This window comes from Erpetoichthys calabaricus, chromosome 2 (genome assembly GCF_900747795.2).
Source record: "Erpetoichthys calabaricus chromosome 2, fErpCal1.3, whole genome shotgun sequence".
NCBI classification, from domain to species: Eukaryota; Metazoa; Chordata; class Cladistia; order Polypteriformes; family Polypteridae; genus Erpetoichthys; species Erpetoichthys calabaricus.
The window spans coordinates 204195036-204211320 of record NC_041395.2 but is presented as its reverse complement, the minus strand read 5'-3'; the positions used below and the strand labels follow the sequence as shown (position 1 = coordinate 204211320).

The 16285-nt window shown below is 41.0% G+C and overlaps 1 protein-coding gene across 1 annotated transcript in view; it reads left to right on the top strand.

Annotated features, from left to right (window-relative positions):
- LOC114645519 (uncharacterized) overlaps positions 1 to 16285 on the top strand; it is a 60112-nt gene that overhangs the window by 17941 nt on the left and 25886 nt on the right. The window contains exons 3-5 of the mRNA XM_051922584.1: positions 3090 to 4714; positions 12640 to 12729; positions 13214 to 13394. Coding sequence (XP_051778544.1) covers positions 3090 to 4714; positions 12640 to 12729; positions 13214 to 13394 — 1896 coding nt within the window. The remainder of the gene's footprint in view (positions 1 to 3089; positions 4715 to 12639; positions 12730 to 13213; positions 13395 to 16285) is intronic.

The window sequence follows — 16285 nt, the reverse complement described above, 5'->3', positions numbered from 1 at the left end:
AAAATGCAAATGCTGCATGATAGTCTGATAGTGGTCACAGGGCATTGTATCTTTGATTGCTGGTACAATAAATAATTCTGAGCAGGTATCAACCACAGCACCAACTGTGGTCGCCGCTGCTCTTGTGAAAAGAATGGAAATAAACGGCATCCACTCAGAGCAGCAAGTTCATTGTACCACGTGAATGTCACTGACAGAATAAAATTGAATAATAAAAAAACTAACTTTTACCAATAGCAAAAATTTACACCAGGTGTTACAGACTCAAATCAAATATAAGTTTTTATTATGTAATAGTAATAATAATACCACTTCACTACTCAAAATGTGGAGGAACCTGGGCTCAAAACTGCAACCTTTCGATTATGAAGTAGCAGTCTTTACCTCTGCACCAGCCAAACAGATGTTTTGATTCTGCATTTTGGACTTGGTTTTTACTTGTTGATGGTAACATCTAAATTGAGTGATTTCTTTTTTATTGGTTATATTTTTGAATAAAGGCGCACTTGTTTTGTTATACCTTTTGTGAAAGTGTTTATTTCATATTTGGACTTCATTGTCCACACATTATACACTTCACATAAGCATTTTGTCATTGCAATATTAAAAAAGTTTCTGTTTTAGTTATGTGTTCAACATTTCTTGTCATCCTACATTTACCCAGATCATTGTTGAAAAGGAACACACGTGAAAAGTATGCATTCCGAATACATTATTTACCCTATACAATTCAAGGCACCTCACACCCAAAAAAACTTTAACTGTGTCGGTGAGGGATGGGATAGCAGGCTGCTTGCCACATTTGCAAAACAAAGATGCTGATGAGGAGGTCTGAAGGAATTTAAGGTGGCCCGACATTACGACTTTTTTTCTAGGTTTCAGGGATTCTAGTGTTAATTACACCAGCAGCTGTTCACTTCTTCATCCTCAACAGGGTCATCCCTGACCTGTCAGAACTCAGTATCAGGCAACAGTGCCTATAAAAAGTATTCGCCCCTTGGAAGTTTTCACTTTTTTTTTTTGTTTTACAGCATTGAATAACAGTGGGTTTAGTTTGGCTTTTTTGACACTGATCAACAAAAATGACTAATGTCAAAGTGAAAACCCATCTCTGCAAAGTGGTTTAAATTAATTACAAATGTAAAGCTGAAAATAATTTATCAAATAAGTATTCACCCCTGTTAATATGACACAACTAAATCATTACTGGTGCAGTAAATTGGTTTTAGAAGTCACAGAATTAGTTAGATGGAGATCACCAGTCTGTACTCAAGGGGTTTTAGGGTTTTGGAACAGCCAACTTTTATTCAATTAGTATACTCCAAACAATTCTGTAAAAAGGTGACTGAAAAGCACATCGGGACGGAGACAAAAAAATATCTAAGTCACTGAACATCTCACGGCGTTCAGTTAAATCAATCATTCAGAAATGGAAATAATATGGCACTAGTGTTGGATAGGCACTAAAAGTTTGGCTTCAGTATCAATACTAGGTTTCGGACCTCAGTACCAGTATCGAAATGGTACTAAAGGTCATGCTGGGTAAAGCAACGATGTCTCATTCTAGCCTTCCTAGTGCACCACACAATTGCATGCTTCACTGTTTTGCACCTTTGAATTGTCTAGCATGTTGTTTCAGGGGGATAAGGTCTCACATGTAGTCTTCATCTTGTCAAACAGTAGGGTGGTGGGCCCCCCATGGAGTTTCAGTCTGTTGAACTTCCTCTTGGAGTATTCAGCATGTACAGTAAAAGTCTGAGGTGGGTGACTTGGGGGGTATTGGTGGAGGGAGAGAGAGTGGAAGAACAAAGAGCAGAGCAAAAGGTCTTTGAAATCAATCATTTTGTTCTGGTTCCAAAAGTACTGTATTGCTGGTGCTGTATCGTTTTTACAAGTTGGACTTTTCAATGCCTGTTCAGTTACCGGTATAGTGTGCAATCCAATATAGTACAGCTGTAAATCTGCCTAGAACAGGCTGTCCACAAAAACAGGGTAATCATATATGTAGATGATTAGTGGGGGAGGCAAAAGACCTACGATAACTCTGAAAGCGTTACAAACTACAGTGGCTTAGAATGGAGGAAGTATCCAGACAGCTTCACTAGTCACAGCTAGATTTTACAAGTTGGCACACAGGATTATCAGATGGAAGAAGGTTCTATGGTCTGATGAGATTAAAATTGAGCTTTTGGCCATCACAATAAATGCCATGTTTGAATACTGCAAATTATCCAAAACACTAGGGTAGTGGGTAAAATGAATGCAGCAGAATCCTGGAGGAGAACCTGATGCAGTTTGCATGAAATCTGTACCTTGGGAAAAGATTTGTTTTCCGCCAAGGCAACGGCCCCAAGCATAAAGCCAAAGCAACACAGAAAAACAACAATGTTAATGTCCAGATCTCAATCCAGTTTAGAATTTGTGGCTGAACTTGAGCAGTTCTGCAAAGAAGAATATGGAAAAATTACAGTACTGAGATGTGCAAAACTGAAAGTGCACACAGACTCTGAACTGAAGAAAGTGTACCAGAGAATGGAGACAAACATTCCTCCTGTATTATTGAGCTGGGAGATATGAGAACCACTTTGGCTATAGTAAAATAAGAAACTCCTCAGATTTGACAATATTTGAATGGGTATAGAATTATTTTGTGCATTTAAGTCTGTGATTTTATTTATTGTGCTGAGCTCCTTGGTCAGTTTGTGTACAACAAAAAGACTGGTTCTCCGTTCGTCATCCAAGTTAAGTAAGAAAAAATAAAAGGATGGCAGAGAATGAACATATGCTTCCTGTCCTCAAACATGCATTTTGTATGATGTGTTTCATTAAAGGGTACCTAGTGGCATTATGGGTTGCGCTGCTAGGCTTACACAAAATGTCGGAATAATCGCAGATGACACTAACAGGGTGGGTGCTGCTTATCCAGATGCTTTTGGATTGAAAGTGAATCAACAGACTCATGTTACTCTGAACTGGCTATTGTAGAATGCACTGAGCAGGCAAGTTAAATATGACAATGGGTGTGAAGTTTTTCTGATTACTAATTTGCAGCTAGACAGCTGTGGTTTAACTGCTGTCTTCTTTTTCAGATACACAATGGCAATGGCCCACACCATCATGATTCTGGCTGTCATGCCACTCTGTGTTCTGAGCAGAAGCTGCCCAGCAGGATGCCATTGTTTCTCACGGACCAAAATATTCTGCTCGGAAGAAACCATCAACAAAATTCCAGACAACATATCTTCCTCTGTAAAGGAGCTAATTCTGGTGAACTCAAAGTTAACTAGTCTTCCATCTGAAGCTTTTAGCAGCTACCAGAACCTTTCTACAATCATCCTCCTCAACAGTTACATATCCAAAGTACCGCAGGGAGCATTCTGGGGACTGCCACAGCTAGTGGAACTGGAAATCAGTGGCAGCCGGCTGCCAACCCTGGAAGTGGACATTCTCAGGCCACTGGCCCACCTTCAGAAACTCAACCTGAACTTTAACCGGTTTACAGCTATGCAGAGTGGCATCTTTGATGAGCTGGTCCACCTGAAGGAGCTGCAGTTAAAGGGCAATGGCCTCTCCCAGTTGCCAGGTGATATCTTCCACAGGCTCTTGGACCTTCAGCGGCTTGATCTCTCAATGAATAAGCTGAGAGTGCTACCACGGGAACTTCTGGCTGGACTTTCTAATCTGACAACACTTAGCCTCAATGATAACAATATTGAGTACCTGACCCCAGGCTTATTTGAGGATTTGGCCCAGCTGAAGGAGCTTTCGCTGCACCGCAACAACATCTCCATGCTTCCCGACAACATTTTTTTCTCAATGATGGAGCTGAAAGTGCTTGATTTGCATGGGAATCAAATCCAAAATCTTCAGCCCAGTGTATTTTCCTGCTTGTATAGTCTCCAGCTTCTAAAGCTTACCTCCAATGAGCTCAAAGAGCTGCCGTCTGACTTACTGAGGAAGACACCAAGACTAGCTAAGCTGTACCTGTCCAAAAACCACCTGAAAACTCTTCCCAGTGCATTGTTTCAAAATACAGTGGAGCTGAGTGTACTGGAGCTCTCTGAAAACTTCATCCAGGTTTTACCAGCTGCTGTGTTTCATGGTCTGAAGCAGCTCAGCCGCCTACTGCTGGACCACAACAACCTGACATGCTTAGATGGACACTTGTTGCGGGACCTTCTCATGCTGGAACAGCTCCATCTGTCTCATAATAAGCTGCACACTGTGCCTAATGGGCTTTTTCAGGCAGTGACAATATTGCCGTTGCTGGCATTGCATGATAATCCCTGGTTGTGTGACTGCCGCTTGCAATACGTGCAGGAGTGGGTACGATATAACACACAAAGTCTACAGCTTTCACACAAGATCTACTGCCAGGGGCCAGCAAATCTGCAGGGGCAAAGTCTGCTGTCACTGAACCCAGAGCAGCTTGTTTGCTATAAGGACTTGCTGCCCCCTCACTGTCAATCTGAAATCTTAGAGTCAGCGGAAGTCAACCTACCATTTGACAAGAAAGCACTGAGTCAATGCAGAGTGATAGAACAGAGTGGAGCAAGTGCTATCAAATGTACCTTCTCAAGATGTGCACAAGTCAAAGTTCAGGTGCAGCTGCAAGGCGAAGAGGGAAATGGTGACTCAGAAGACTTAGGGCTTTACACGTGGGACTGCTCCAATTCTACCATCACAGTCAATGTAATGGCCTCTGATCAGCTCTAAATGCACATGTAGGCATCTAGAGGCAGGTGCCACCATGTGTACTGTATTAAGAACATTTTTGGGTTTAATCTTGCCTTTCTTACTAGACAACTTTAATTCATGTATTTCATATGTTAGCTTCATTTTCAACTATACTTTTCCCTTTTTGTTTTTAATCTGTATGTGTTTCGTGCAACATTAGCCCTGACTATAGGGAAAAAAAAACTTCAAACACTGGAAGTGTGCATGCTTTTCCCTTACTATTTTCGACTGTTGACTAAATTACGTACCTTGATAAGCAACATGGCATAGTGGTGTTGGTGCTGTGGTTGATACATTAAGAGTAACTTACAGGCTGTTCATTTTCATTTTATACACCACGATGACTACGTGTTTGTGTTACCTTATTACTAAAAGCCTTTCTCATGGTAAAGCTTTTTCTTTACTTGCACTCTAATGATTTTGTATTTTGTGCTGTTGCTCTGCATTCCTTTACTGTAATATTACAAAACTTATATTAACAGCTTCAAAGTGGTGGCTTTGAGGCTAGGGATCTGGACTGGCAATCGGAAGGTTGCCGGTTCGAATCCCGTAAATGCCAATAGGGACTTTGCTCTGTTGGGCCCTTGAGCAAGGCCCTTAACCTACAATTGCTGAGCACTTTGAGTAGTGAGAAAAGCGCTATATAAATGCAAAGAAAGAATTATTATTAAAGACCCAGGCTTGATTTTGCATCTGGTCAGCATTCTCTGCAAGTTATTCTCTTCAATTTCCTACCACATCTCAAGAATGTGTTTGTTAGGCCCACTGAAGAGTTTACATTAAGGTGGCATGAGTGAATGTTGTTGGCAGTGTGTGTAAGAACAACCTTGTCCCAGATTGACTCTTTCTATGCTGCCCGGATAGGCATCTGCCACCCACCCATAGTGGAATAAGCAAGTTTAGAATAAGTATGGCATACTCCGTTCCTGGTGGGCCACTCTAGCTGCAGGTTTTCTTTCAAGCCAGCTTATTTAGTAGTCAGTTACGTCTACTAATAGAATTTATTTCCTTGACTTTGACTTGCTAATTTAAGATTGTGAAACCTGAGTTGCTTATGTTTCCCCTAACCAGCTGCCATTGAAATGCTCTCAGAAAACATTTGGATGATCTCAGACAAAGAAAAGATGCATTAGAAATGTCTGATGCACTGCTAAGCCATAAAATTACAGTAAAATTGGCTTCTAATTATAAAATTGGTTACAGCTAAAGCCACTGCAGCAGCCACACCAGACCACTGATATTGTCATTTGCTGATGTAAATAAAAATCATTAACTGGCTGCAAACATTTGGCAAATTTAATTAAAGCACTAAACTACAGCTGACAGTTTTTTTTTTTGTTTTTTTTTAATCTCATGCGCTTAACAAGAAAGCTGTCAAGTAGTCTTATTCACTGCTGGAAGCACACGTGATATTCCTGTGCTGTGCTAATATAGCTAAAAACATACAGAGACATGGGACTGGCCAAATCAGCCCTTACACAGGCACCATGTTTGAGAGATCACTTTGAATCGCTGTGTCGCAGTACAGCTTGGTGAGTACACCTGAATTCAAGCAGACTTTTCTTTTCCTTGTGGAGTCACTAAATTTAGTTTGTAAGCGTATATAACAAGGCTCAAGATGCAGACCATGAAACCATGAATGCATCTGGGACCATGCCACTTTTAGTCTTAAATGAGTGATTATCCAGAAATTCAAGAAAAAGTGAATTAGTTTTCTTTTGTAAAAACAATTGTGAAACTATGCCATTAATTATCAAGTAAAATTTTACTGACAATAGAACTACAGTTCCCATCAGGCAGCAGTAAGTTACTCACAAAGTCTGAATGGAAGGCTGTAGGCACTGGGTGACCAAAGTTTCCCACTCTTTTAGTTAGCTCAAAATCCTTAAAATGATCACTCGTTCTTGTCACACAAGTTTGAATTGTTGTCCAACTTTGGCAGGTTTGGAACTTTTAAGAGGTACCATTCCACTGGCTATGAAGTTTTAAATGGGATTATGACATGCCCCATCATACTGTCTAATCTCCAGGCTAATGCAACTTGTCAGTGACGTTGTGCACTTTTTGCTAAAGGTCGTTGATACGCATGATAAGCAAAAAAAAAAACATGCGCTATAGGCAAGCCACGATGAAACAGAGTGAAGTATGATTTCTTCCAAATAACACACCCTGAGCTAAAAATCCCCCTGTCCTGTATAGACACTTTCCGCGGTACATGGGTACAGCAGCTAATTACAGTATTCACAATCCACAAGCACCTCTCCAACCTGCACAAGCGATTGTATCGTACATTGGTGATGTTTTGAAATGTCAATGAGAACTTTTAATATATCCAATTCCATCTGGACTAAAGAACTATTAGCGTAACGTTTGTTGCTGAAACACCAACTTTCGCAGTGGTGTCCATGTTTACTTACACACTTGGGTAGCACAAATAGGCAGAGATTGCAAATTATGCAATTCCGACTTCCTAGCACAGCCGTATGATGAATGCCGAAGCCTTATTTAGCAAGTGAATGAATGGATAAATAACACCTTTACCAACCACAATTGGTAGTATTTTTTTTTTTAAATGTACATACTGTTTCTGATACGTGAGCCAGTATCAGACAGATTTATTTCACCACGTGGACTTACTTTATTGAATGTAACTTCATTCTATACCACTCCATAATGCTTCACTTTGACATAGAGTGGTGTAAAACAGAAAATGCATATTTAACAAACAATGTACGATATAAGTGAACTCAGCAATTACAACCTCACATAATAGAAATATGACACTAATCACAGCCCCAAGTACTTTGTTTTTGTCTAAGATGAAGCATAGTGACTGCACAAATGGCAACTTAGGTACCAAGCAAGGAATTAAGAAGAAAGCTCAGCTCACCAGATTCTTTGTTAATCTTGACAAAGTACATGTAGTGGTGTTGAGCCTTTGACATAAGTCCCAATGATCTTGTTTTATAAAAAAACTCACCTTCTTCATCTCCCAAGTGGCTATACAGTGATATACTGAATGATGGATTAGATATCAATCAACAAAAGAAAATGAAATCTCTTCACACTGTTATAGTGACCAGAACCATCCAGCAGCATGAGTCATATTTACAGCAGGCCCCAAAGGACTGCGGTGGCCGTCGCAGATCGAACTGCCTCAACACTTTGCCCTATTACGTCATTTTATATACTTTTATTTACTCCGAATAACTAAAGAGAAGGAACAGAGGCAGACAAAAGCAAGGTGAAACAGAAACAATATTTGTATATTTTTTACAGTATATTACTAGATGCATTTGAAAACTGTGTACACAGTTTGCATTCTCAATCGGTCACTTAAGAACGCTAGTAGACTGTATAACCTGCTGCTAATGTCCTGCTGTCAGAAATGTTGGTAACTGCAGCCCTGTCAGTCTGTCTTCATTTAAATCTCTGGGGAAGTAAATTAAAGAAAAAGTACAGGAACCGTGTAACATCGCTGGTCTTTAGGGCGGTGTTTCCATGTGCCTCAGAAGGCAACACGGATAGACTGGGTGATATTACTTTTAATTGCCCCTGATACTTTCATTGTATTAGTCAGTTCATTATTGTTCGTCTTTACTATAGAAAGACCCAGACAGATCAGTCCATTTTAGGATGTAATGGATCCAGACCTTGAATTTCAACTTGGATAACGGTTTCAATACAATTTGCAGTACAATAAATGGATGTAAGTCAGAGATCTTTGAGGGATCACCAGCCCACAAGATGTCCACCTAGAGGTAGACCGCAACAGTGACTGCAACTAGAAAGGAAAGGCTGTTCTGATGTTGAATGCATCCAGTGCATCAAACCGCAGAAGACAATGAATATCAAAAGTCAGGAAGCGGAATAGCATTAGGTTTAGATGAATAAATGAAAGGAGGGTGCCAAACAGGGCAGACCTCTGCTCTTGTAAGGCAGGCCCAGTGGGAGGACTGAAACAGGGTTCCCTTTCAAGCTGTGGTCTAATAATAAGTGAAGAAGGTGAACCTGGAAGTGTGTCCAGCAGTCCCCAGTACTGTGACTCTGCTTTTCTAGTGAACAACACCTTAGAGGGCTGTTTCTTCCTTACAGCAGCTGGGTTCAGTACAGTTGGATGTTCTTCAAGGATTCCGGCTTCCTGTCGCAAGTCATCTTTTGTGCTCGCAACTTTGTGCAACCTTAAAAATAAACTGTGAAAAATAAATATTTGATTCCAAGATTCAACTGATTTTTTCTTTTCCACTTTCTGCCTAAATTAGTTCCCATGTAAGCAAACAATTAAATAGCATTAACATTCATCCATCCATCCATTTTTCAAACCCAGTTTACCCTGTGCAGGGTCACAGGGAGCTTGGAGTCATCCGAGCAAGCAGAGGCCGCAAGACAGGTAAAATCCTTGGATGTGGTGTCAGTACATTTTGAATCCCACTTATTCCAGTTCAGCTTTGTGTAACCCACTCTGGCAGCATCTATTACAAGACAGGGACATGCCCTGGATGGGGCAAACAATTAACAGTTCAAGTGAATTTAATTTTTGCTTAAGTGTCACTTGCTATTTGCTGTCACTTTCCTGGTCCAACCACGGTCTGCATGAAGTTTGCACATTCTACTGGTGTCCCTGTGGGTTTTTCTCCAGGTGCTCCACTTTCTGCCCTTACAGGTTACATTGATTTGTGGCTGGAAATGAATAACATGTAAATGTCTGTCCACTGTTTGTTATGACTTTGTACTCCACACTGCAGGAGTAGACTCTGATCTTTCCAGGACCCTGCAACTTGATTAAATGTATTAAAAAAAGAGAACTGATTTGTATGGGACATATCAGATAGACTATTCTTTCTTTTCAAAGCAAATATAGCTTCAAAGGTTGAAGAGATAACCCACGGTAAGCACACCTTCAGTGGAAGCCAACAACTCCCTGATTTTTTAATGCACTTACTCTGCTCTGATTTTAAAAGTCACCCCAGCTTTGGCCATGGAATCTTTAGAGACACCCAGGGCATCCAGCAGATATCAGCTCCCTCATCAGGTAACAAAAGTTTCCTGAAAGTGCATTTAGTTCCCTAGATGGGGGGGGGGGGGGGGGGGGGGTCCTGTGCTGTGGCATCACACCCTCAGCCCTGCTTATCAGTGTGCTCAGTTGCTGTCCTAGCAGAGGCATCTTTGAAGTAGTGGTCTGTGTCAGCTGATAACAGTGCGGGTGTGATGTTTCAGGAAAGTAAAAACAGAAGGCTTAATTCAAACATTCACCTACTGCTACATTCTGTGACACTTGTAAAATTAATGAGCACCTTGGAAATGTGGTAAGGAGTCTTCTCTTTGCTTTTAAGAAATCAGTCATAGGGACAGTAGATGTGGTAAGCAGAGGGGCGATTGGTTATTAGCGGGGCAGTACAGGCCACCCGTATCTAAACATTTTGAAACCTAACAGCCAGCAGTTGGGCTGACAGGCCTCAAGTTGCGAAAACAGAGAAGGAATGTGATGCACAGGTGGACTGTGGGACAGGCTGTGCTGTCTTTTGCCTTCAAGGTTGTCCTACATCTGCACAGCCAAGAGACATATAATGAAGCCCACCTTACTCCTAAACAGTGTTTTTCGACTTTGAAATTGGTGTTTATCAGTGGTTATATGCTGTGAAGCAGGAATTTGTGAAGTCGTCCTGGGTTTCACCAGAATCTGCTCAGTAAATTTCAGGCTAAACCTCATTTATTTGTTTCCTCAATACTTACACTGAAGCAGCCATGCAACATTCACTAACAGATTAATGACAGCTGTCTTTTTGCGACCACATAGTATAGTAAAAAGATGTTTTACTTTCACCCCAGCCTGCCCCTCTGGATGGTGGATACAAGACAGATAAAGATTTAGCAGACTCTTCCTTCTCACCTTGAGTAAGCCAGTGTAATTGTAAAATGCTCCCTCTAGTGGTCCACAGGATGCACTACATTCCTGAAAGGAGCACCATCAGGACAGTGAGGCCCTTACTTGCAATAGGTCATAAATCATATGGTATAGGGCCAGCATTGTTGCAACTATGAGACAAATAAAATTTGATTTACTGCCATCCGTACAGAGTATGGTGAAATTTACACTTGCATATGCTAATCTATGTGAAACTCATTGCTGCTCTCCAGCACTATAATTAGTGAGTATAGCTATCTTACCTCAAACCTTCCGACTCTCTTACCTGACAAACTTCTGATTATACTATAAACTATACTTTGTTTACAAGTACAATACGTCTCCTACACACAAACGAGTTTCGTTTGCAAGATCCACTTTGTTCGGAAGTCCAGCAAAGTTAGCCGATGCACCTAAAAAATACAATGAATGCAACCCCAACCTTAACTCTTATAGAAGACAAGTACATGTACAGCCATTTGTATATAAGAAAATGCTTTTACAAGTTAATATTTGTATTTTTGTTTTAGATTTCTAATACATTTTAACAACAAATAACAAAGTTATTTCATTATTTCCATTGTTTTCCATCAGCTGATCTTGGTACACTAGACTTGCTTTCTGCTAGCAAACGAGACTATGTGGTTGTCTACAAATCACACATAAAGAGAGCAATTGGGTGGCATCATCACTCGACACCTACTGCCCACCACTTAATATTGATACCGATAAGTGTTTGCGGTGATGATTCATGGAAGGTTTTGAAGCAAAGACCAAAAAAAAACCAAAAAATGTAGTTTCAGTGAAACCTCCAGTTTGGGTGTATCCATATAAAATCCCTCTCTAAGCCTGCAGTACTCCTGAAGGGAGGCTAATATCTGAAGATCATACATTAAAATCGATTAGGACAAGTGCACGAGAAGAAGCTGTTCACAAGATCCAGCCAAAGGTCCCTATTGTGCCTGTGCTCCTCCACACTACTTGGTTTTTTATAGCACGTTAATGTGGTTCTCTGAGTGAAAAAGAACTTACCCTTAGTGAGTTTCCAACTGTGTCCCTCTGTTATTGTTGAACATGTTTAATTCTGGACATCTTGGGCTTGAAATAAAGCATGTTCACTCAACGTAAACAGAGATAGAGACAAAGCCACAACAACTTGTAGAGGATACACGCACATGACTGAAATGTAAACAATAAAAGTGTGGGTTTTTCGATCCGCCATGGCACTTGACACGCAAACTACGTTATGCATTGCTGCGGAATTTGTAGTTACGCTACAATTTTTAATGTTTCACTTATTTAAATAATTTTACATTTCTTGGACATGCACATTTGCATCTTTGAAAGTTCATAACTTGAAGGTTTGTATGTAGAGGACTTACTCTATATTTGTATCCAGGTACATAAAGGTAACAGAGCTCTTATTTTCTCTTCTAACAGGCAACTTGGAGATTCCTGAAGTGCAAATGAAGTTGAACGTTTGCTCTCATTCTTTGTTGATATTGTAATACATCCATCCATCCATCCATTTTCCAACCCGCTGAATCCGAACACAGGGTCACGGGGGTCTGCTGGAGCCAATCCCAGCCAACACAGGGCGCAAGGCAGGAACCAATCCTGGGCAGGGTGCCAACCCACCGCAGGACACACACAAACACACCCACACACCAAGCACACACTAGGGCCAATTTAGAATCGCCAATCCACCTAACCTGCATGTCTTTGGACTGTGGGAGGAAACCGGAGCGCCTGGAGGAAACCCACGCAGACACGGGGAGAACATGCAAACTCCACGCAGGGAGGACCCGGGAAGCGAACCCAGGTCCCCAGATCTCCCAACTGCGAGGCAGCAGCGCTACCCACTGCGCCACCGTACCGCCGATTGTAATACATGTTATATACATTTTTATTTATTATTTTTATTCTTGTTCTTTTGTGTATGCAACGTAGTAGATGAGTCATGTGACCACTATTTGTCGCATTTGTGTTGTTGCCAGACTTCCACTATAAATATCATGGCAGTGCTAGTGGAATTCATCCCTCAGTTGAATCAACTAAAAAAAACTTTAGTGACAACTTTATTTCAAGTATGTTTTGTTTTGGTTCCGATCTATTTTTTTTAACTTTGATTCATCCTGCTTGTTCATTTGCTCAGTTTCATTTTTGATCCTCCAGTTGTGACCTTGATAACCAATTTTGTCTTGTCTCTGCTCGTCTTTGTGTCTTTTGATTCACTCAGAATAGTCCCTGGAGACTTTGTCTCCTAACAGGTGTATGCAATTCATTTCAAATTACAAATACACAATAACAAAATTCACGAGTTCTGGCAAAAGTCTGTTTACAAAAGCAGTTTGCTCCATGCCATTTAAGTGGACAAAGAAGAAATTACAAATGAAATGAGAGCTGTATTCTCACATATCCAGCATTAAGATGGCAATGATGACAGGATACAGTAATCATGTTAAAGGCTTGCCTGTATTTTCCATCACTCTGTCCTTTGTTCTGCAAAAGTCATCACAGCAAATTCTTGAACCTCCTGTTCATCACTCTCTCTACCTGCTGTGCCCGAAGGACTTTTTGATGACCTGCAACATCTTACACATCTCAATCTGGCTAAGAACCACATTAGGAACACCTCCAGAGAGCTGTTCAACAAACTAGTAAAGCTTCAGAAATTGAGGCTGTACGAGAACGAGCTGGAAGACCTTCCTTATGGACTGTTTAAGGACATGCCAGGGTTCACTGAAACACTGTAGCTCTCCATTTCAACTGGATAAGTGCCCTGCCTGCCCATACATTCTCACACAACAGCAGGCTGGAAAAGATACAGCTAGACAACAATTTAATCACTGAATTGTCACACAGCATTTTCTTTCATCTTCCCAAATTGAAGATACTAATGCTGCACCGCAACCAGCTTGTTTAGATTCCCCACATTCTTTTTGGACAGATGCCCAAATTAACTGAATTTAGACTAAATCAAAATAATCTAAGTGCTCTCCCACAAGGTATCTTCAGCAACTTAACATCTTTGAAAAAGTTCTTTTTGTTCGATATTCAATTTATGTGACTACACACTGAATGTTTTGCTGTTCTTCCTTAATTCACTGAATTTAATTTGTGGGAAAACAGTCTGGTAAGTCTAAGCAGTGAAACCTTCAAAGCCATTCCCAAGCTAAAGATCCTCAATCTGGCAAACAATCACCTGACTACTGTTCAGCTGATTTATTTGACTCTGTTTTGCAGGTCAAAAGAATTTTCATTGAGGGATATCCATGGAAGTGTGACTGTAACGTAACTGGGTTTTATGCTTGGATATAAAATACAAACTTCTTCTCACTTGCAACCTGTGAAACTGCTCACCTCCATAACTGAGAAGAAACTCATTTCTCTACCCCAACTGTGACTTCTACAACCCGTTCAGTGAAGCCAACTACAACATCAACAATTCATTCCACTGCTCATACCAACTTTACAGAATACTGAGCCAAAATCACTGGCAAAAACAAGCAAAACTGTCCAAAATGTTTCCAGGGCAAGATCCAACTTGCGAATGCTGCTATCCAGCCTCACTGGGTCACATGTTTTAGGCCTGTACCAAATTAACATCATTCTGGAGAAAACTTTTTAAGTGCCTTTCAGACAGACTTGGTGTCACAATCCCTCCTAACCCATTAACAGCTGTGTTTGGTGTTCTTCCAGATGGGCTTAAAGTGGAGAAGGACAAACAAACTGTGATTGCCTTCACTGCACTATTGGTATGTAGACCTATCTTACTCAACTGGAAGAATCCTAAGTTACCTATTCTAAGTCAGTAGGTAACTGATGTTATATACTATTTGAAATTGAAAAAAATCAAATTCTCACTTTAGAGGATCTGTGCAGAACGTTTTCAAAACCAGGCAGGATCTAATCAATAATATTTTAGAATAAGCTCTCAAAGCACTGAGGAAGCAGATTCTCTTCCCATTTCTTTTTCTTCTCCATTTACAGTATCTTTATCTGCCTATTAAACTCATCAATCTATTTATTTTTACTAGCTTTAAGTTTTACTCCATTGGCCATGCTCTCTTTCTCAGGAGTGGGGGTTGATTTGTTTTCAATTCTATTTTTTGTAAAAATTGACCTATTTGTATGGAATAAAAACAAGCACAACAATGATTTCCTCCACTGTGCCACACTGTGTTGTGAGCAAAAGCTGTCCAACTGGATGCCATTGCTTCTCAAGGACCAACATGTTCTGCTTGCAAGAAACCATCAATGAGATTCCAGACATGCCCACCTCTGTAAAGGAGCTGATTCTAGTGAACTCAGATTTAACCAGTCTTTCGTCTGAAGCTTTTAGCAGCTTCCAGAACCTTTCCACAATCATCCTCCTCATCAGTTACATATTCAAATTAGTGCAAGGACATCCTGGGGACTGTCACAGCTAATGGAACTGGAAATCAGTGTCAGCCGGTTGACAACAATGGAAGTGGATATTCTAAGGCCACTGGGCCAGCTTCTGAAACTCAACCTGAACTTTAACCAATTTACAACTATGCAGAGTGGCATCTTTGATGAGCTGGTCCACCTGAAGGAGCTGCAGCTAAAGTGTAATGGCCTGTCCCAGCTGCCGAATGATATCTTCCACAGCCTCTTGGCTCTTCAGCATTGGACCTCTCATTAAATAAGCTGAGTGCTTCTATGGGAATGTCCGGCAGGGCTCTCTAACCTTACAATGCTTAGGCTTAACAAGAACAACATCGAGCACCCGACCCCAGACCTGTTCCAGGATTTGACCCAGCTTAAAAAACTTTCACTGCTGCACTGTAACAACATCTCCCACTCTTCCTCTGAACAGTTTTTTCTCACTGATGGAGCTGAAAATGCTTACGTTGCATGACAATCAAATGAAAATGCTTTATACCAGTGCATTTTCCTGCTTGTTTAGTCTTCAGCTTCTGAAACTTGCCACCAATGAGCTCAAAGAGCTGCCATTCGACTTACTAAAGAAGACACAAAGACTGGCTAAGCTGTATCTGTCCACAAACAAATGAAAAGTCTTCAAAATGCAATGGAGTCAAGTGTATTGAAGCTTTCTGAAAACACTATCCAGGTTTTTTCAGGCACTGTGTTTCACAGTCAGAAGCAACTCACCCACCCACTGGTGCTTAGATGGACACATGCTGCAGGACCTCCACATGCTGGAACAGCTCCATCTCTTTCAAAATAAGCTGCACACTGTGCCTAATGGGATTTTTCTGGCAGCTGCCGTACTGCCATTGCATGACAATCCCTGGTTGTGTGACTGCTGTTTGCAATACCGGCAGGAGTGGGCACAATACAACACAAAGAATCTATAGCTTTCATAAAAGATCTACTGCCAGGGGCCTGCAAATCTGCAGGGCCAAAGCCTGCTCTCACTGAACCCTGAGCAGCTTGTCTACTACAAGGACTTACTACCCCTTCAGTGCCAATCTGACAGCTCAGAGAAAGCAGAATCCAACCTGCTCACAAGAAAGCAATGAGTCCATGAAGGATGGTACAAGAGAGTGGAACAACTGCCACCTAAATGCACCTTCTCAAGATGTGCACAAGTCAAAGTTCAGGTGCAGTTGCAAGGTGAAAAGGGAAATGGTGACTCAGAAGATTTGGGGCTTC